The 20,146-nt window shown below is 38.2% G+C and overlaps 3 protein-coding genes across 3 annotated transcripts in view; 2 read left to right on the top strand and 1 right to left on the bottom strand.

Annotated features, from left to right (window-relative positions):
• Positions 1–20,146, top strand: part of LOC306872949 (uncharacterized protein) — an 819,728-nt gene that overhangs the window by 494,761 nt on the left and 304,821 nt on the right. The gene's annotated exons all lie outside the window — the stretch shown is intronic.
• Positions 2,495–6,887, bottom strand: LOC306872942 (tumor necrosis factor ligand superfamily member 14-like). Its single transcript, XM_079421899.1, has 6 exons — positions 6,530–6,887; positions 3,544–3,579; positions 3,419–3,452; positions 3,283–3,333; positions 2,899–3,133; positions 2,495–2,824 (listed from the first exon to the last, which is right to left on the bottom strand). The coding sequence occupies exons 1-6, from the start codon at positions 6,719–6,721 to the stop codon at positions 2,665–2,667; spliced, it is 708 nt and encodes a 235-aa protein (XP_079278025.1). The 5' UTR covers positions 6,722–6,887; the 3' UTR covers positions 2,495–2,664.
• LOC306872946 (transmembrane emp24 domain-containing protein 1-like) lies at positions 14,171–19,957 on the top strand. Its single transcript, XM_079421905.1, has 4 exons — positions 14,171–14,473; positions 15,288–15,385; positions 16,665–16,851; positions 19,235–19,957. The coding sequence occupies exons 1-4, from the start codon at positions 14,297–14,299 to the stop codon at positions 19,451–19,453; spliced, it is 681 nt and encodes a 226-aa protein (XP_079278031.1). The 5' UTR covers positions 14,171–14,296; the 3' UTR covers positions 19,454–19,957.

Here is a 20,146-nt window from a genome sequence, read left to right as displayed (position 1 = left end):
ATTTGTATGTAGATGGAGCTTATAAATTTTCAGTATAATACGTGCATAATACATAATACGTATAATACATAATCTATCTATGATTAAATGAAGTGCATGGCTGTTGGAGGAAGTGACATCAGACTCAGACTCCTTCTTCCTGTTGTGCTCAGGTGCAGTGTGAGTGGCTGTGAAAGGAAACCACCAGGTGTGTCAAATGCCATGTCACCACGACCGCACAGTATGATAATGAGTGTGCGAGAGTGTTTAGCATGTAGGTGTTTAGAGTTTACACTCATTCTAAAGCCCTCATACAGATAACTCCTGTTCTCAAGGGGGTTTCTATTGGCAGTTATGTTTGAGATTTCTGTGCATGATAAAACACAGGAAGTAAGAAAAATAATCATCAGGTAGATCAGTAGCTTCCAAACGCTTGAGTGAACCGAAGCCCTGAGATCTACATGATCTATCTGAAGAACATCCTGAGAGATCAAGCTTACACATATTAAGATGTCATGTTGTAATCGTTTGAATTTTAGCTTCATATTGATATTTTGGTCAACCTGAGGTGGAAATCCCTACGGTAGTGAAACACTGCTCATGTTTGTCCAGCCATTGCACCTTAAAGCTGATGTGTGCACTTTGTACACACTAAAACACTTTTCTTACTTCTCTTTTTGCTACACTCTTGTGACTGAGCTGCGTCTTCAAAAGCAGCAAACGAGAAACACAACTCATATTGTTTCTTTTAAAACAATCTGCTACTGGTAAAACATCTTCTATAATGAAGTAACTGTTTTATGGGACATCACAAATGGCATCTGCACTGTAAAAAGTATTTTTCAAAGTAGTAAATAAAAACTTAATAGAGATCATGATCATGATTTCACTATCACTATTATCTGCATTATTATTATAGCTTGCGATAGTGTATTATGTCTTCGATGTTGTCTTTTATATTCTGAAGCACTTCGGTCAACTTTTTTTTTTTTTTTAGCTGCGCTATATAAATAAAAAAAATATTTGATTGAGTACATTGTACAAAAAATATATATATATATTTGAGTCTTTCTACTTCAAAATTTTGTGTTTAATTCAATGTGTTACTAACCATTTCTTGGTCATTATTTGTGAAATACACTAACCATTCAAGTCCAAATTGTTGTTTCAAAGGAATTTTTTTCAGTGTGCAAAATGTAACAACTCACCTAGAATACATGCGTTTCTGACAGATTTTTATAATTGAATAATCATTTTGCATGTGATGGCTCACACGATGAAAGAAGGTTTAGAAGTTTTGAAAAGTTGACCATTTCAATGTGAATCAACTCAGTTTTGATCCATGTGCATGTAGTTTTTGTGCAAGTGGACTTACTCTTTTGCACGAACAATTTGCTTAAATGAAAAAGTCATTCATAACTGGTGTGAACAAGAAACTAACTTATCATTTTATATAGGAAAATTAGCCAAAGCAATTGAGACCATCATCTGCCAGCAGGGGTGAATGGACCCTCACTAACCAGTCAAACAAGACCCCCGAATCTGACCTGTGGGTCACAGTGTGTTTGAGTGATATCAGTTTGATACACAAAGGCAAGCAGAAAACATCAGCAGGGATTTGTGACTGTCTCTCTTAAAACGGAAAGAAAAATTGAAAAGAAACTACACAGCCATTTGTTTGTTTGTGGGTGACTGCAGGTTTTTTTGGAAACTTCCGTTGTGAATGCAGAAATGCGCTGAATCAGGAAAATGCAACCGCTACCCCCCTCCAAAAAACCCATTTGTTCCTGTGCTCTGTCCCCTTTCTGTCTTATTCCACCTCACACCGCCACATCCTGCCGTCCCCACACATCTCCCTGCTTATCTCTGCCTTCCCTCCACCTCTCACGTTATCTGTTGTGCTGTGTGATGCTTTGATGTGCAGCGCTGCATTAAGCACACTGAGGTTGAAATCGAGAGCTAGAAAATAAGGAAGATAAGCAGCATTGTGCAAAACTATTGTGACTCGCTAGAGAAGACTCTGACATTGCAATATTTTATTATTATGATACACATTTAATACACATTCCAGTCAATATCAAAATACAGTATACACTTTTATAAATAACAACAAATAATGTCACACCCCCACTCCACAACAGAACGTGAACGCACAGCTGAACGTTTGATCAATTCAAGTGCACGCTCTCGTTGAACGCACATAAAGGTATAGTTCACCCAAAAATGAAAAGTGTCCTCAGGCCATCGGATCATTACAGCGAATGGGTGCCGTCAGAATGAGAAAAAAATAGAAAAAATGGTTTATAATCATATATATATATATATATATATATATATATATATATATATATATATATATATATATATATATATATATTCAGCTTATAATAGATAAAGGACAGATAACATAACTTGTTGACAAGCATCTGAAACATGTTTTCTTAAATAATAATAATAATAAAAACATGATTAAAAGAGAAATGGCATCTGATCTGAGGGTCAGATTTCAGCAATACATGCTAAATATGTTTTATTATCTATTTTATACACCTGCAGAAGTAAGAAAAAAATAGCACAATTCTATATTGCAAAGATTCATAAAATATGTCAAATAATATTTAAAAACTGGAATGAGAACCTGAGAGTGCATGTGTGTGTGATTTTCTCGCAGCAGTATGTCAGTACTTATATCATGAAGGCACCAAAGAAGTTCTCGTACGCTTCACTGTGCACCTGCGAGCTGTTATTGACCTTCACGAACACACTGTCTCCTTTAAACAGCTGGAAGACGCCCCCCAGGTAGCTGTTGCCCCTCCACTGGGAGTTACTGGGGACGCAGATAGACCTACAGTAAAGACATTCATGAGCTTCAGCACTTGCAGCTGTGACCAGAAGGATCTGTGGTGTGCTGTGGAGTACCTGGAGCTCTGCATCAGCTCGATGGCCTTGGAGCTGTACCTCTCTGTCCGCTGCATGACCTGATGCTTGAAGTAGTTGCAGTTCTCCAGGTGAGCGATCTTGGAGAAGATGTAATAGTGTCCGTCCTGCTGGATGTACAGGCTGTTGTTCTTGTACTCCAGACCCTTCATGAACACGGGGAAGCTGTCGGCCCTCCAGCGCAGGATGCCGCTCCCGCTGGACGCGGGCGAAGCGACTACACAAACACACACACAAACGTCATGCAGGAACCAGCTGCAGTGCTTTTAGCAATATAATGGCTTATGCATATGAAGAAAAATGGAAAAAATATTTCATAAATACAAGAAAGTAGTAAAAGTAAAAGAAGTAGAAGGTGTTTCATACTTTGCAGAAATGCTGCCGGTTTGTGCTCAGCTTTGGGAGCTTCATTGAAATCTGTTGAGAAAACAAGCCGAATGAACGCTGAACACATCATGAAGAGCAACGCTTCAGTGCTCTGACCGTGTGTGTGTTTACCAACCTTGTGAACTTCTGGGAGGCGAGTTCTTCTCTCCCTGCGGATAAATATTTACAGCAGCGTTAATATGATCGTCAAACACGCGTTTATGTACGCACACATACACCAGTAAAAAAAAATATACTCACTTTTCTATATTCCAATGTCAGGATATCTGACGTTGTCTAGAAAAAAAAAAGAGAAAATATTTGATGTTTTTCACAACTTTTTCCTAGAACGTTTTGGCATTTCTGATGTGATTTTACCAGGTTAAATGAAGGACTGTTCACAGCAATTTGAAAAAAAAATGACTTAATAGTCATTTTTTCAGTCTGCCTGGACTGAAACCAATATTTGTGTCATCAGTGCATCTGATTTTTAGGTGTTCTAATCTCTTTTCTATTGAACTGCTAAATTAAACCAGCAAACCAATAGGATTTGCACTTTTAGTGAGAAGCAGAGGAACAATCAGCTCTGGCCTCAGTGTTACTGTATTATGGTGCTGTTTTGTAAATATTGAATTAGGAAATCTGAACCGCTGTTTGAAAACATGCAAATGTTGTTTACCATCCTGTCCAAAAGTCCGAAGTATACTTCGGTTAGATTCCACATACAGAGCACGTGATTTCGTCACCAGAATAGTATATGCACCACTCAATTTTTGTAATTACGTGTACTTCGTACACCCAGGTTGCACGTGAGCATTTGCACTAATCAGTTGTTCCACAAGGTGGCAGCACTGGCTCGTTGTTTCACAGGAGAAAACGAATCAAAAGAGATGGAAAAACAACAACAAAATAGCTGCAACAAAAACAGACACCGCATTGACAAGCGCTTGTGCAAGAGAGTTATGAGAGAGCCACGGCTTTAGTTTAAAAGAGTTCAAAGATGTTTTTTCACTCTTAACTTCTGGAGAAAAATATACAGCAAAAACTGGACAAAGATGAAGCTTTCTCGAGCGCATGTGTCGACCGCCAGAGTTCACTCGCGCTATCAAATGGAGTATATTTTGAAAGGCTGTGTGTTTGACTGTACGCATTGGGAGCATACGCAAATGAAAAAAATACTTTGAGCTTTATGCTTTTTAACCAGGTTATTTTGACCTTTCTAAAAGCGCCATCTACTGTCAGAGAGTGAAAATGTATATTCATTCAGCCTGTCTGGCTTTTGTTAGCGCATTGGTCTATCAAAATCACATGCAAAAATCAGACCAAATTTTCTTGTCAAACATTAGCACTAATTTGGGATCATTTTGCTGTCACTAATCAGCTCATTTTTTTCTAGATATCTACACCTTACAATTTAACTTTTTTTTCTGATGGAAGGTGTGTTAGGGTATACACAAATCTATTGTTTTAACATTTTTAAAAAGACTCAGAGTCCTTTAAAATCCATTAGGAAGTACGGAAAAGTCACACTGTTATTAGTTCTGATGGAGGATCATTACACTCTTTACCAGAATGAACACCAATTGATCTTAGTACGCAGAGCCTAATTGTGTATTTCTAATGCCTTTTACTGTTTGTTATGTCTGTATTTAATGTTTTTTTTTCTTTCTTGGTTTTGAAAATGTCACAATGGCTTGGGTGTTTGCCCTTAGTGTAAGTGTGCAAACCCTTATATATGTTTACAGGAAATCTAAAGCATGAGCAATATTCTGTGGGGGTTGTGTAAACTAGTGGTTAGTGAGCTGTGCTAGTTATCAAAGGCTTCAAACCAACAGCAAATGCAAAACCTCAGGTTTACTGCTGAGCTAATACTTGCCATTGACCAAAGGATAGATTATCTAGTCATTACTGACACTAGAACAGCAGAGGACTGCCTGTATTTAACAAAAGACACCGATTCCTCTGATCAGGGGTCAAAAAGGTGAAAGAGCGAGATTTTGAGACGTTTGGCAACATTCCCTGCAGCGTTACAGGAAGTGATGCGAGGGAATCTGGTCATCTGACCTTGACTGATGATGTTCTTGTGTCATCGTTGCAATTACTGCACACACAAGATTCATGAGCTCATATTATTCGAGTCAAACCACATGACCACAGAAAGATAATGAGTGATAAAAACGGGGGAGAAAACACTTCAAACAAGAGGCTGAGCAACTAAAATATACACTTTCCCTTTTAGATGTACAGTAAGTGTATCAGCACTAGTGAAATGACTGTGTGTTGGGGGTTTTTCCAATTTAATAAATGTTTTCATTACAAATATTCTCAGAACTGCAATCTAAGTGAAAGCTGAAGGTGTGGATGAGTCAGTATCTGGCGTCTCTGGAGCTACATGAACTAAACCTGATGGTCAGGATGATCTTCAGTCCGAGTCCTGTGATCAGTGATCTCTGTGGTCTTCTGGAGCCCATTGTAAATACTCATAACTCTAGATGTTGAAGGAAAGTTCATGCCCATGTGTTCATGTCCCCATTTAAGGGTCACACTTGTAATCCTCAGGGGTCAAAACTGATCAAAGATATTTTTTAGATTAAATGTTGTTACTGTTACTAATGTTGTGCCACTATATATATATATATATATATATATACACTACCTAACTGAGACTTGTCATAACACTTGCATATCACTCTTTTGTTGGTTTTGATTGCTTCTATTGCCCTCATTTGTAAGTCGCTTTGAATAAAAGTGTCTGCTAAATGACTAAATGTAAATGAATGCGCTATATTTTATTCAATAATATTGCTTCATTAATATACTGTATTTTGAGGGAATGTCATGGTCCTAGACAATTCTCACTGCTAAATTGTGGTATAGACAGATAAGGCTGTGTTCAGATTTTAGTTTCAATTATTTTCAAATGTACTTTTACTAAGTTTTGCATTTGGATATATTTGGGCATAATTATAGACCGTTTCATCATGGCTACTTGATAATACACAATTGCTCTATATGTTCATTTTCCCCATTCAGATCACAGGTGTTCACTTTTTTTTAATGGTGATTTTTTTCTTTTCTAATCATGTTTGCATCCTTTTGTGTGTGTGTGGATGTGTGCATATAGCAAATGCAAACATTTGTAAAACATTTAAAAAATTCAAACCAGATATTTTTTGTGTCCAGAGGGTTAACTGAGCATAAGTAGAGTAATAACTGTTTGATGAGGATCACATGCAGGAGGACTCACCGCAGGCCTGCTGTAGAGATGCCAGATGAATCCAGCTTCGACGAAGACGCCCAGCAGAGCCACGGCCAGCAGCAGGTAGATGATGGAGAGCTGCGGGCCGTCCCTCCTGACAGACACCTGAGGCGGGAACGCCTGGCTGTCCACCACAAACACCTTCATGTCTTTATTCACGCTCTCATCTGCGTCCGCCATGCTGCAGCTCCTGTATGACTGGCCTAACACCTTCAGATGGGAAGCCTCTCACTCCAGAGAGTGTGTGAAGCCTTCAGTGCAGTGTGTGAGAGTCCATCCTCACCGTCAGCACAGCAAACACAGTCAGCCGAGAGCAACCTGACATCCTCTGACCCTGAGCCTCACTGAGCCCAGAGACAAGAGACACAGAGACAGAGAGAGATGACCGCCCACTGCTGCTCACGGAAGGGTGTGTGTCTCAGAGAGAGAGAGAGAGAGAGAGAGAGACTGAGAGAGAGAGAGAGAGAGAGAGAGAGAGAGAGACTGAGAGAGAGAGAGAGAGACTGAGAGAGAGAGAGAGAGAGAGAGAGAGAGAGAGAGAGAGACTGAGCACTAGGGAGGGGTTCACCAGAGGAAAGAAACTAAAATGAGGAAGTTTTGGCTGTCTGGTGATAAATCTATCTGTCACTACATACTTGCGTCTGTCTTCTGAAACCTCTTGGTTTTCTTCTCCATTTACTTAAAAAAGTAACTTTTTGTTATTGTTATTAAAAAGTGACAACATCTTTCTTACTACATACAAAGTAACTTTTCATTATTGTTACTTAAAAAGTAACACAATCCTACTAAGTACATAAAAAGTAGCTGTTTATTATTATTGCTTAAAACAATATTGTGGTAATCTCATAGAAAGTAACTAAAAGGAACAATGTTGTGCTGTAATGAAAATTTACTTTTTATTAATGTTTCTTAAAAAGTAACAATCCTACTTAATAAACTGAATTAAAATAATATTTGTTGTTTAGAGTAACAATATTGTGTTAATTTCATAGAAAATAACTTTTTATAAAAAATAACAATATCCTACTTGTACAATAAAAAAGTAACTTTTGTTATTGTTACTGAAAATAGCAGTATCCAATTTATTAAATAACTTTTTATAATTGTTAAAGTAACAATTTTGTGCTAATTCCATAAAAAGTTTTATTGTTTAAAGTTTCACATTTTTATTGTTGTTACTTAAAAAGTAACACTATCCTACTTATATTTTTTGTTATTGTTACATAAAACATCACAATATCCAACTTATTTTTTTCTTAATGTAACAATATTGTTCTAATCTTATAAAAAAAAACATTTTAATTATTGTTACTTAAAAGCAACAAAATCCTACTTATTGAATAAAAAGTAACTATTTTAGTCACCAAATATTGAATTGGTGTTTTTGAAGTTTCCTCACTGGAGTCCTAAAATCACACTACTCTTGTGTCAGTGTGCATGCAGAGGATGCATGAAGATCTGCACAAATATAAAGTCAATCCGGAAAAAGCATACAAAAAAAAACAGGTGACCACAGGCGCTCTCGCTTATCTGATGACCTAGAGACTAGTGCATTCATGCACACACGCACACACACACACACACACACACCGTCTCTCTCTCTCTCACACACACACCGTCTCTCTCTCTCTCACACACACACCGTCTCTCTCTCTCTCTCACACACACACACACACACACACACACACACCGTCTCTCTCTCTCTCACACACACACACACACACACACACACACACACACACCCCGTCTCTCTCTCTCTCTCAATTCAATTCAATTCAATATGTGCTTTATTGGCATGACAATTGTTACAATGTATTGCCAAAGCATAGTGTTTACATTAAATATAGAACAAGTATGTAAAAAAAAAAAAAAAAAAAAAAAAAATACATGCATGTGTAGATATAATTAAACAAAATAGAACAAATCAATTCTAGAATTCTGTGAACAGTTTAAAAGTGTGTGTGTGTGTGAGTGTGTGTGTGTGTGTGTGTGTGTGTGTGTGTGTGTGTGTGGCGCATCACTGATTTGTTGACTCCTCCCTCTTTTTGTGACAGGCATCAATGTATCTTGCTGCTAGTGAGATACAATCTTGTTTTTCACCTAATAAATACTGAAGTTGTGTTTTCTTGTTTAACATTTTGAAGTCAGGGTAAAGTGTTTCAAATTCTGGATAAAATGCCTCTCTAATGTGTTGATAGTTAGGACAGCTGGTGAGGAAGTGTTGCTCTGTCTCCACTTCTCCATGAGTACAGTATGGACAGATGCGGCTCTCTCTGGGCAGCCAGTGCTGTCGATATCTGCCCGTCTCTATAGTCAGAGTATGACCGCTCAGTCTGTACCTCGTCATCTGTCTTCTTAGTTTACAGTCTTTCACTGTACTCAGATATTCTGCAGTTGTGGAATCTCTATTTAGGGCCAAATAACATTCAAGTTTACTTTGTTTTTCTGTTGTTTCTTTCCAATAGGTTAGATCATTTTCTTTTTGTTCTTTTATAATTTGGTTGGGCCAAATGTTGTGGCTGATTATTTGAGTGTCCTGCTGCTGGATGTTAGTCATGTTAGTCTGTGTTTGCAGCTTCAGGACCATCTGAATCAGGGGACTTTTTTCAGGGTTCACTTCATGGTTTTTAAGGGCTTTAAAATGATAAGAGTTGGGGTCGCTCATTTTTAAGTGTTTCCAAAATGTGATGGCTCGTTTCTCAATGTGCATTAGTAGAGGGTATTGGCCTAATTCTGCCCTGCATGCGTTGTTGGGTGTGCTCCTCTGTACTCCGAGGATGCTCTTACAGAACTCAGCATGCAGGGCTTCAAGAGGATTTTTGTCCCATTTCTCAAATTGGTGATTTAGGAGAGGACCCCACACTTCACTGCCATATAATGCAATAGGTTCTATGACTGATTGGAATATTTTGAGCCAGATTCTAATTGGTATTTGAATTTGGATAGATTTTTTGATGGCGTAAAAGGCCCTTCTTGCTTTCTCTTTCAGTTCATTCACAGCCAAATTTAGTTTACCAGTTGCATTTATCTTCAGCCCGAGGTATGTGTAGTTTGTGGCATGTTCAATATTGGTCGTACCAAGGGTGAAATTGTGTCTCTTTCCCTGAAGTCTGGGTCTTTTCTGAAATGTTAGTACTTTGGTTTTGTTAGGATTAATAGTCAGGGCCCAGGTCTGACAGAACTTGTGCAGGATGTCCAGGTTCTGCTGTAGACCCTCTTCTGTTGAAGACAGCAGAACCAGATCATCTGCAAACAGCAAGAACTTAATGTTGGAGTCATGTAGTGTGAGGCCAGGTGCTGCTGATTGTTCCAGGAGTTTTGCCAGTTCATTAATGTAGATATTGAAGAGGGTCGGTGATAGTGGACAGCCCTGCCTCACACCCCGCCCTTGAGTGAAGAACTCTGTTCGTTTATTTCCAGTTTTAATTGCGCATTGATTGTTTGAATACATTGTTTTTATAATATTGTATGTTTTACCCCCAATCCCTGATTCTAGAAGTTTTGACAGCAGACCTTCATGCCAAATTGAATCAAAGGCCTTTTGGAAATCTACAAAGCAAGCAAATATTTTGCTTTTGTTTTGGTTAATGTATTTGTGGATCAGGGTGTGTAGGGTGAAGATGTGGTCTGTTGTTCTATAATCTGGCTTTTGCTGAGGACATTGTGCTCTGTAAGGAAGTGTACAAGTCTTGTGTTGATGATCTTGCAGAACAGCTTCCCCAGATTACTGCTCACACAGATGCCTCTGTAATTGTTTGGGTCTGATTTGTCTCCACTCTTGAATATGGGCGTTATGAGTCCTCGGTTCCAGCTTTCAGGGAAATGACCAACACTCAGAACCAAGTTGAACAGTTTTAGTAGAGCCGATCTTAATTTGTGCTCTGTGTTCTTGAGCATTTCGTTGAGGATGCCATCTGGACCACTTGCTTTTTTGTTTTTTAGGGCCTGGATTTGATCAATCAGTTCATTTTCTGTAATGGGGTAGTCTAATGGGTTTTGATATTTACCAATTGTATGTTCCATATGAATCATTTTTTCATATTTTTGGGTTTGTTCTGGGGTCATTATAATTTCACTATAAAGTTGTTTAAAGTGATTTTTCCAGGTGTCGTTTTGTATGGCTGCTTGTTCAGGATGTTTTTTATGCAGGTAATTCCAGTTGTCCCAGAAATTGTTTGAATTTATGGATTCCTCAATAGTTTTTAGCTGATTTTTGATGTACTGTTCTCTCTTTTTTCTGAGTGTGCTTTTATACTGTTTAAGTTCTTCACAATATTGATGGCGTAAATCTGCATTGTTTGGTTGTCTATGTTTTTGATTTGATAATTGTCTTAATTTTTTCCTTATGGTTTTACAGCCTAAATCAAACCATTTTTCATTTTCTTGTGTGGTTTTATGGATTTTCTTAGAGGATGTGAGGTTAGATAAATTGGCCAAATATTCAAATATATAATTGATGTTCTCTACAGCTAGATTGACACCATCTGGATTGCGAGGATAAATTCTGCCTAGAAAGTTGTCTATAAGTAAGCATACGTTTGGATGGTCAATTGCGGTCACATATTTTTCTGTGCTGTTTCGTATCTCTCTCTCTCTCTCTCTCTCACACACACACACACACACACACCGTCTCTCTCTCTCTCTCTCACACACACCGTCTCTCTCTCTCTCTCTCACACACACACACACACACACACACACCGTCTCTCTCTCTCTCTCTCTCACACACACACACACACACACCGTCTCTCTCTCTCTCTCTCACACACACCGTCTCTCTCTCTCTCTCTCACACACACACACACACACACACACACCGTCTCTCTCTCTCTCTCTCTCACACACACACACACACACACACACACAGAAAGCATCTAAACCCTTAAAAGAGGTCTTAAGGTCCAAAATTGTTAGGAGTACGGACGAGGCCTTTTAAGGGGCTTAAGAGTTTCTTTAGCAGCGGAGAAAATGGACGAAACATGAAGAGGGAGAAGAGATGAGTTGCACACAATGCATGAGAGTGAGTTAATAAGACGCTACGCATTAGATCGTACAGGGATCATGTTTGTGACTGATCTTATTAGAGACACGCTGAAATGCCATAGCCCCAGAAATGGACGTAATCACTACATTAATATATCTGGCAACTGGAAAAATGCAACTATGCAGCAGTGATGATTTGGGTCTGTTACAGCACTTATTAGGCTATGTCTCTGTTCATTTCCTATAAAACACGGTAAGTATGACAGCATGGTAAATACAAAATAAAGAATATATATACATATATAATGTGTGTGTGTGTGTGTGTGAGAGAGCGAGAGGAAAAATGACGTCTGTAATTTCAAAGTGAAGGCTTATAATACCTGTATACCCTACTCTTAAAAGCGCTTTTATTTCCTTCTTGACAACCAACCAATCACAGTCTTCAAAAGAATGTTTCATTCCTAGCAACGGGGTCAGCCCCGGCTCCTCACTAAGATACAAGTTTTTGTCTTTTCCTCGCTCAGAGTTGCTCTCAGATTGGTCCTCAATCACTCTTAAGCTAAGACTCCTAGTTAGACATTTTTAAGATAAATTAGGAGCTCTCTGAGAGGATTCTTACAATCTTTCTGAATACAGGCCCTTGTGTTTAAGATGCTACAGAACACTTTCCCCAGGTTACTGTTCACACAGATGCCTCAGTAGTTGTTGGGGTCTAGTTTATCTCCGTTCTTGTGAATGGGGCTGATGAGGCCCTTGTTCCAGATCTCAGGGAAGAACCCGACACACAGAACATCATTGAAGAGTTTTAGCATGGCCAGTTTGAAGCTTTGCTCTGTGTGTTTCAGCATCTCGTTCAGGATGCTGTCGACACCACAGGCTTTCTTGGGCTCAATTAGGCTCTCTCTCTCTCCCTCACACACACACACACACGTCTGTGATTTCCGGTGCACTGAGAGCTCAGATGTAAAGATGCAGTGAGACAGGAAGCAGTTGGTGTCTCTCTCTCATGAGGGGCTGCACTGACTGTGAATCATCTCTGGACACACACTCTCACACTCCTCTCCTCATGAAACCGGACAAGTGTCTGATCTCTGGTCAGCTTTGAATCAGTATTTTCACTCACTCGCTGTGTGTTCAGAGTTCATCATCTCAGTTTCATTCTTTTTCACCGTGGCATTTCTCAGGGTTTTTCCCCTCACAGCTACACTCGTACTGTACATTCTACAGCAGCATTTATTTTTTTCTAAACTTTACACACAAATCTAAGAATTACACACACAAAATGCCTCGCATTGCTTGCAAAATGAAGCACTGCATTAAAAAAATAAAAAAAAAATAAAAAAAATCACAAACACATCAACATTTGCAAACACCTTTGCCATAATATTAATTCATGTTAGATTGTTTGTGTGCTACATAGAGAATTGTGTGTTGTGTTTTGCAAAAAGTGTTTTATGAAATTGAAAAGCTGAGAATCAGTGCATGGTTTTGTAGATTTGGTTGTGCTTCTGCTGTTTGACCTCCAGCTTTCAGAAACTGTGACAAGGAAAGATTGTGTGTATGAGCAGTTGAAGAAAACACTGTATAATAAACATGATCAATAGTAATGATGCTTAACTTACCATTACTAGTACTGCCAATAGTAGTAGTAGTAGTAATGATAATAATAATAATAATGATGATGATGATGATGCAACTAATTGTCAGCCATTTTATTTACAGTAGTCAACATTCGAAGTGGATCAAAAAAAGTTGTCCTACGATAAGAACGCATTTTGGTTTTATGTTTTAGGACAACTTTGATGAAGCGTTTTGATCCACTTCAAGTGTTGACTAGTGTGTTTATTTATTTCACCCTGCTGGTGAACACAGGTTTCACTAACAGGTCTTTAACCTGCAGAACTACTTGAAGATGCTCAGGATGATTGGGTCGTGCTGCCATCCAGCGACAGGACATCATCTCAGCGAGAATAAAGGAAGATCCCATCGTGAGCATGATCCACTGAGGTAATTATAGCCTATATTACATCGGGTTTATATCTATTTATAAATGTGACCATGCAGCACAAAACCAGTCTTCAGTCGCTGAAGCAATAGCCAACAATACATTGTATGAGTCAAAATTATAGTTTTTCTTTTATGCCAAAAATCATTAGGATGTTAAGTAAATCATGTTCCATGAAGATATTTAGTAAATTTATTACAGTAAATATATCAACACTTCATTTTTGATTAGTAATATGCATTGCTAAGAACTTCATTTGAACAACTTTAAAGGAGATTTTCTCAATATTTAGATTTTGTTGCTCCCTCAGATTCCAGATTTTCTAATAGTTGTATCTCAGCCAAATATTGTCCTATCCTAACAAACCATACATCAATGGAAAGATTATTTATTCAGCTTTCAGATGATGCATGAATCACAGTTTTGGAAAAAATTGACACTTATGACTGGTTTTGTGCTCCAGGGTCATATATCATATGCATATCATATTTATAAAGTTTCTTGTCTGTAAATCTATAAAGTTTATTAAGTGTCTTATCTATAATTGCTTTATGCTTCAGAATATGACAGGTTTTGATGACATGATTTTATGGGTAACGCGCGTCCCTGCGCGCTGATTGGCTGCAGCACGGACACTCGGTGTGCTCTGATTGGCTGAGCGCCGGAGCGAAAGTTGAGCTACGGAAGCGGAACACGGCCGTCGTTGGACGGAGGCTGTTAACGGAGTTACAAACGCCGTTCAAAAGGCCGTTTCTGCGCTTTCCAGCATGGATGGCGCGCAGAGGACACGCGCGTCTCTGCTCGGATGCGTCGCGCTGTTTATCAGCGCCGTTAACGCGTTCAGACCCACGGACAGCGAGTTCACGTTCCTGCTGCCAGCTGCCAGCAAAGAGTGTTTCTACCAGAGCGCCGTTCAGAACGACAGCATCGAGATCGAGTACCAGGTAACGTTACGAACTCTCGAATATAAACACACACACACACACAGATCCCTCAAAGATACGAGCAAGCATAAGAGGAGTTGTGTGGTGTTCAAAATGATTATTCGTACATCATTCATGGAACGTTTTGTTCCTGAAACATTTGGAACGTTCGTGTAACATTTTTTAAATGTTCCGAAGTTCAGAGAACATTCAAAAGTAACAGTCCAATAATATTTGTTACAGTACTATAGGAACGTGTATTATACTGTATATATTATAGCATTTACATCACGTGGTTAATGAGTGCCACAGCATACTGTAGTATTAACTATAGTGAACTGCTAAATACTGTAATATACTTTAGTTTCTACTATAGTAACTTAAATTGTATAGTATTGTAGTATAATATACCCTATAGTTGTAGAAAACTAAAGTAATTTGTTTATTTCTATAATTGTTATTACCACAGCAACTATAGAATTACCACAAGAAGTTAATTCAAGTACTTTACTATAGTATTTACTACAATATCTTCTTGATGTGGGGTTCCCTTAGCTTTATGGAAGACCCCCGTTATTTATGTAGTCAGGGAGCCATTTCATGGCTTGTTTACGGTGATTTTAGCACAGCTGTAGTTAGTGTAGCGTGTCGGAGAAGGGTGTGAGATGTTTGTTTATCACGGCCTGTCCTATATCCTGCCTCAGATCCGTGATAACACGTTCATCTTATTCAGACAACATCCACACACGTTATACGAGTGAATGGTGCTTACCTTCTAAAGCTTTCTGCCTGGTTGCTAGGGTACACAGAGTTAGATGTGATGCTGTTTGTGCAGGTGATCGCTGGAGCAGGTATGGATGTGGACTTCTCCATCATCTCTCCTGAGGGGATCCACCTGGTCTCGGAGTTTCGCCGTTCCGACGGCGTTCATATGTGAGTGTTCACATCTCCCTCAGCCACTGTTTCATTTTGGGGATCGTTCTATGGTTCTGTCACATAAAAGTGTTGGGGCCGTTCACACAGAACGCCTTTGCACTCAACTGTGCTGCTTTTCTATTGTTTTTCTGTGCAGACATGCGATAGATGACTTTAAAAACTTCAAATGTTACAGATAGCTCACGAACGTCTGCAAGATGTCTGTTAAAGATGGCTTGATCTGGAAAGCATCTGCTGTGTGCAAACATCTGATAAACGTCTGTTTGACATCTGATAGGAAACATCCAGACGAGAGAACACTAAACATTACAACTCAAATGACTTGCCTTTGTTTTCATTCCACAAACATTAAAAAACCCCAAAAACAAACAAAAAACTGTTCTGTGTGAATGGACCAACTCCGTGTTTGGGAAGAGTGTTGACGTTTCGGAGCCTCTGGTGGCAGAAAATGACCGTTTTCAAGCAGCAGTCTATGGGAGCCACAGAACAAAAAAAGGTACATTTGAGTTTATATCTCACAATTCTGAGGAGGAAAGACAGCTCGTCAGTCTCTCTTTTCCCCTCGGCTCAGAATATGAGTTTATATCCCACACATCCGGCTTTTTTACAGCAGAATTGACAAACTCAGGATTTTTGAGTTAAATTGAGTTATAAAGTCTGAACTAGGAGATATAAACTTGCATTTGGCGAGGGGAAAAGTCAGAATTGTGAGATTAAATAAATGTAATGTAAAATGTTAATATTAATAGGTTTATTTCTTCATGGTGTAACTGTAGGGCTAATACAATACGTCCCCTGTGAACAGCATGTGTGAATATTATATAGATGTATTGTTTAAATCAAAGTTATGCTTTAAAAGTAGAGATATCAGTAGTATTCATCCACAGTCTGTCCGTTCAGACATCCCTGTTTAGCTTCAAGTGGCATCTTTGATGACAGTATTTTATAAAAATGATTTGCACTCCGATTCTGACATCCACACCGATATTTATTTTTCAGTTCATAGAGGACATATTGTATTAGCCCTACAGTTACAGCATCAAATACTATTTAAACCTATTACTATTAACGTGTTACATATCAGAATTGTGAAATATAAACTCAATTTGACCTTTTTTTATTCTTTTATTCCGTTGCTCCCATAGACTGCTACTTGAAAACAGACATTTTCTGCCACAGAATCGGTCTATAAATACAGAACTCACATGTTTGCGCTGGAGATCTGTCATACGATTGGCTGCCGGTTACTCGTGTGTGATTGGTGCGCTGTTTTCAGGGTGGAGCCCACGGAGGCGGGAGACTATCAGATCTGCTTCGACAACAGCTTCAGCAGGTTCTCCGAGAAGATGGTCTTCTTCGAGGTCATCCTGGACCACCCGGCCAATGACGCCGGAGCGGACGACGAGTGGGCGGGGCTTGGAGAGCCGGAGAGCCTATTAGAGTACAAGCTGGATGACATAAAGGCGAGTGAATGTGTTTCAGTGAAGAACAGATGTTAGTGTCACCTGATTACATACAGTGTGGATTTATAACGATATTCTGCTGAAGTAATTAACACAGTGTGGACCGTCTCGAGCTACCACAGAAACACAAACCAGCTCAGTTAGGCCTGCACATTAGATTTTTGGAAAAATCTTTTTGAAAACCAAATCTTGTTTTTTTCTCTCTGTAAAACTTTTTTTTTGGTAAAATGTATCAATAACATTTAAAAATATACACTTTTGATATACCATAAAAAAACAGGTAGCCCATCTGAATTATGTATCATTTAGGCTATCAATCTAATAGTAGCCTACCAACATTTTATTAGCAGTAGAAGTGAAGTCTTATTGTAGTATCCTTTTAAAACCACTTCCAGATTAAGTTTGTTCCCATCGGGCTAACATACAGTCATACCGCTGTAAGCTTTTCTTTTATTATCACTCACGATCTTTACAACACGGCACACTCGTTTAATGTGTGTTTGGCGCACCACCTATTGTTGTGGGTGTATTATTGACGTGTCAAAGTCTAGACCCTGAATATAAGACCGCATTTTTTCAGATGTATTTCCAAGAAAAAAAAACATTGTCTATTATTCGGGTCAATACAGTAGTACTTAACTTCATTAAGCCCCCCCCCCCCCATCTACTATATAATAATTTGTTTTAATTAACAATAATAACACTGACTTTTAGCAAAAACTATTTTCTTAATTTACATATACGTGTGTATATAACTGGATAATAATTAGTGAAAAGTGTGATTAATAATCTCCCAATGCAAAACACCAAGCAAAGCTTTATTTATTTTCAGCAGTGTTATATTAGTATTATTTGTATACCATTATATTATTTATTCATATTTCATTTTTTCTTATTTTAGTTTAAATAAATTGTATGTGCTTTCATTTATTACATCTATTTAGCTTTATTTTTGTTTGTTTTAATTTTAATATTTAAACTTATTTAATTTCGCCAAGGCAACATTTCTAATTATCAAGTTTAAGTTTTACATTTAATATTAGTTTTAATTCAGCTCTATTTTAATTACTTATATATTTTCGGGGTGTAACGGTTCACAAACTTCACGGTTCGGTTTGATACGATACAGTGGTGTCACGGTTCAGTACGTTTTCGATACAGCGAAAAGAAAGAAATGCCAGAGAAATTTCCTTGATTTTTACATTATTTATTAAAACTAATTTTGTACTTTTGAAGATTGGAAGTATTCCAGCTGATGTTGCCTATGGTCATATAAAGCCTTTTTTTCCAAGTGTGCATCATCTTCTGAGTAATTTTTTTTTACTTTTAATCGGTCAATAAGACATTTGAGCTGTTACCAAGCAAATGAAGTCAGTATTGACAAAATTCATCTTTGCAGTGCAGAGGAAACACAATCTTCATTATTTACTGTTTAATGCAGCTCAGAGGGACATGCAATGCTTTAACCTGCTGTTACTAATACATAAATAATGTTTGATATTTTAAAACATTGCCAACTGATATTTGAAATTAATTAAAAAAATTAAAAAGATACTTTAAATGTGACTTTCAAACCGCCAGCAGGTGGCAGCAAATCACTGTTAATGAGTGAGTCATTGCGACTGAACCGAATCATTTAAAGTTGATTCTTTCAGGAACGAAACCCCATCATGTTGCTCAGAAACACGAAACACTGCTGTGGCTGTGTTTGGAATTATTTTTGTTGTCGAAATTGAGCAAAAACAGATAATATGCTGCCTAAAACGTAAGTGTATTAATTAACTTATTGCTTACAGAACCGTTGTAGAAATCTATTTGTAATCATGCTGATTTTTGGAGAGAAAAAAAAATGTCATTCTTCAGTGATATTAAGTATATGAAATTATGTAAATATGTAATTTTTTTTGCCTCCATATCTTGAATTTTGTGCTCCTTGTAAATGCATGTTAATAGACTGACTCATGCAGTCTGAACGCACTCTCTGCACACACACTAGTCTAATCTAACAGGAGTAGTCCAACGAATTCAGACTGTAATGCGTACCGAACTGAAAGCCTCGTACCGAACAGTTCAATATGAATACATGTATCGTTACACCCCTAATAAATAAATATAAAAACATTTAGCGTTATAAGTATTTTATACATTTTTTAATTCTAATGTCAATTTAAGATCTAAAGTTTGTTTTTCATCTGATATTAATGTTTTAATTTCTGATTGTCACGTTTTATGAAAAACTTAACAATTTGTGAATAGTTTGTTGTAATTAACAGCAGAATATAACTTATTTAAATATTGTACTTTAGTGTGAAATGTCATTTTCATGAGTGATGAGTTATTTGTGAGATCTAATGAAGCTGAATGACCTGGCGTCTCGTGGCAGGAGTCGATGGAGACGGTTCACCGGCGGCTGGAGCGCAGTCGGCAGATGCAGACGGTCCTGCGAGCCTTCGAGGCGCGTGACAGGAACCTGCTGGAGGACAACCTGTGGCGGGTCTCCTTCTGGTCCTGTGTTAATCTGCTGGTGCTGCTGAGCGTGGCACTGACGCAGGTCTACACCGTCCGCCGGCTGTTCGATGACCGGAGGAGAGTCTGCTCCTGAGACCCGAGCCTTCCACGCACAGCCAGATAACAGCAATAACGAGAGACTGAGACGAGTGGCCCGGCCCAGCAGAGGTGATGGGGCTTCCTCTGCTGTGAAGATGCTGGGCTTCACGTATCTGTCCGGTTCATGTCTTCCTGTCGCCTGAATGTTCATAGTTTTGTCTTTTTAGTCCCGTCGTTTCATGATGCGAGATGATGCTGTTCTGGGGAAATGTGCCGTTTTCATCAACAATGGGAATCTTCTGTACAGCTGTGTGCTTTTTTAAAGAGTTTTACACATTAAATCTAATAAAAGTGGTCATATGTTTGTACCCGGTGTCTCTGGTGTTCACTGATCTGGTTCAGTGTTAAATCAACTGTTTGTCTTCTCAATACGTTTATGGTTAATTTGCAAACAGTTCATATAGTAATTGAGTATTAAAGGTAATTGTAATAACTAATGACTTTCCAAATTATTGTTTTTTTTTGCATCAGATGACATTAAACCCTCTTATTTACACCGAGACCGTCACACAGAAACACTTTTCCATTAGATTCATCCATGAATATGATCCGATCTCATTTTACTCAGAAAAAAAACACTGTTAAAAAGGTTGTTTTTAATATAAAATTATTAAAATATAATGCTTACTAATTAAATCATGAATATTATAATAAATATGAAAAAAACCCACTAAAAATTACATGATAA

The sequence above is a fragment of the Barbus barbus genome (genome assembly GCF_936440315.1).
Source record: "Barbus barbus genome assembly, chromosome: 7".
Lineage (NCBI taxonomy): Eukaryota > Metazoa > Chordata > Actinopteri > Cypriniformes > Cyprinidae > Barbus > Barbus barbus.
Note: the sequence above shows the minus strand (reverse complement) of the source record. Positions and strands in the feature narration are given on the sequence as shown.

Bases quoted from the DNA above. Each gene is read 5' to 3' on its own strand.
- LOC306872946 (XM_079421905.1), top strand. From the start codon at position 14,297: ATGGATGGCGCGCAGAGGACACGCGCGTCTCTGCTCGGATGCGTCGCG. The intron at 15,386-16,664 runs GTGAGTGTTCAC...CGCTGTTTTCAG, and splicing joins CGTTCCGACGGCGTTCATAT to GGTGGAGCCCACGGAGGCGG. The intron at 16,852-19,234 runs GCGAGTGAATGT...GTCTCGTGGCAG, and splicing joins ACAAGCTGGATGACATAAAG to GAGTCGATGGAGACGGTTCA.
- LOC306872942 (XM_079421899.1), bottom strand. From the start codon at position 6,721: ATGGCGGACGCAGATGAGAGCGTGAATAAAGACATGAAGGTGTTTGTG. The intron at 3,453-3,543 runs GTGAGTATATTT...ATTTATCCGCAG, and splicing joins TGACATTGGAATATAGAAAA to GGAGAGAAGAACTCGCCTCC. The intron at 3,134-3,282 runs GTATGAAACACC...GTGTTTGTGTAG, and splicing joins ACCGGCAGCATTTCTGCAAA to TCGCTTCGCCCGCGTCCAGC.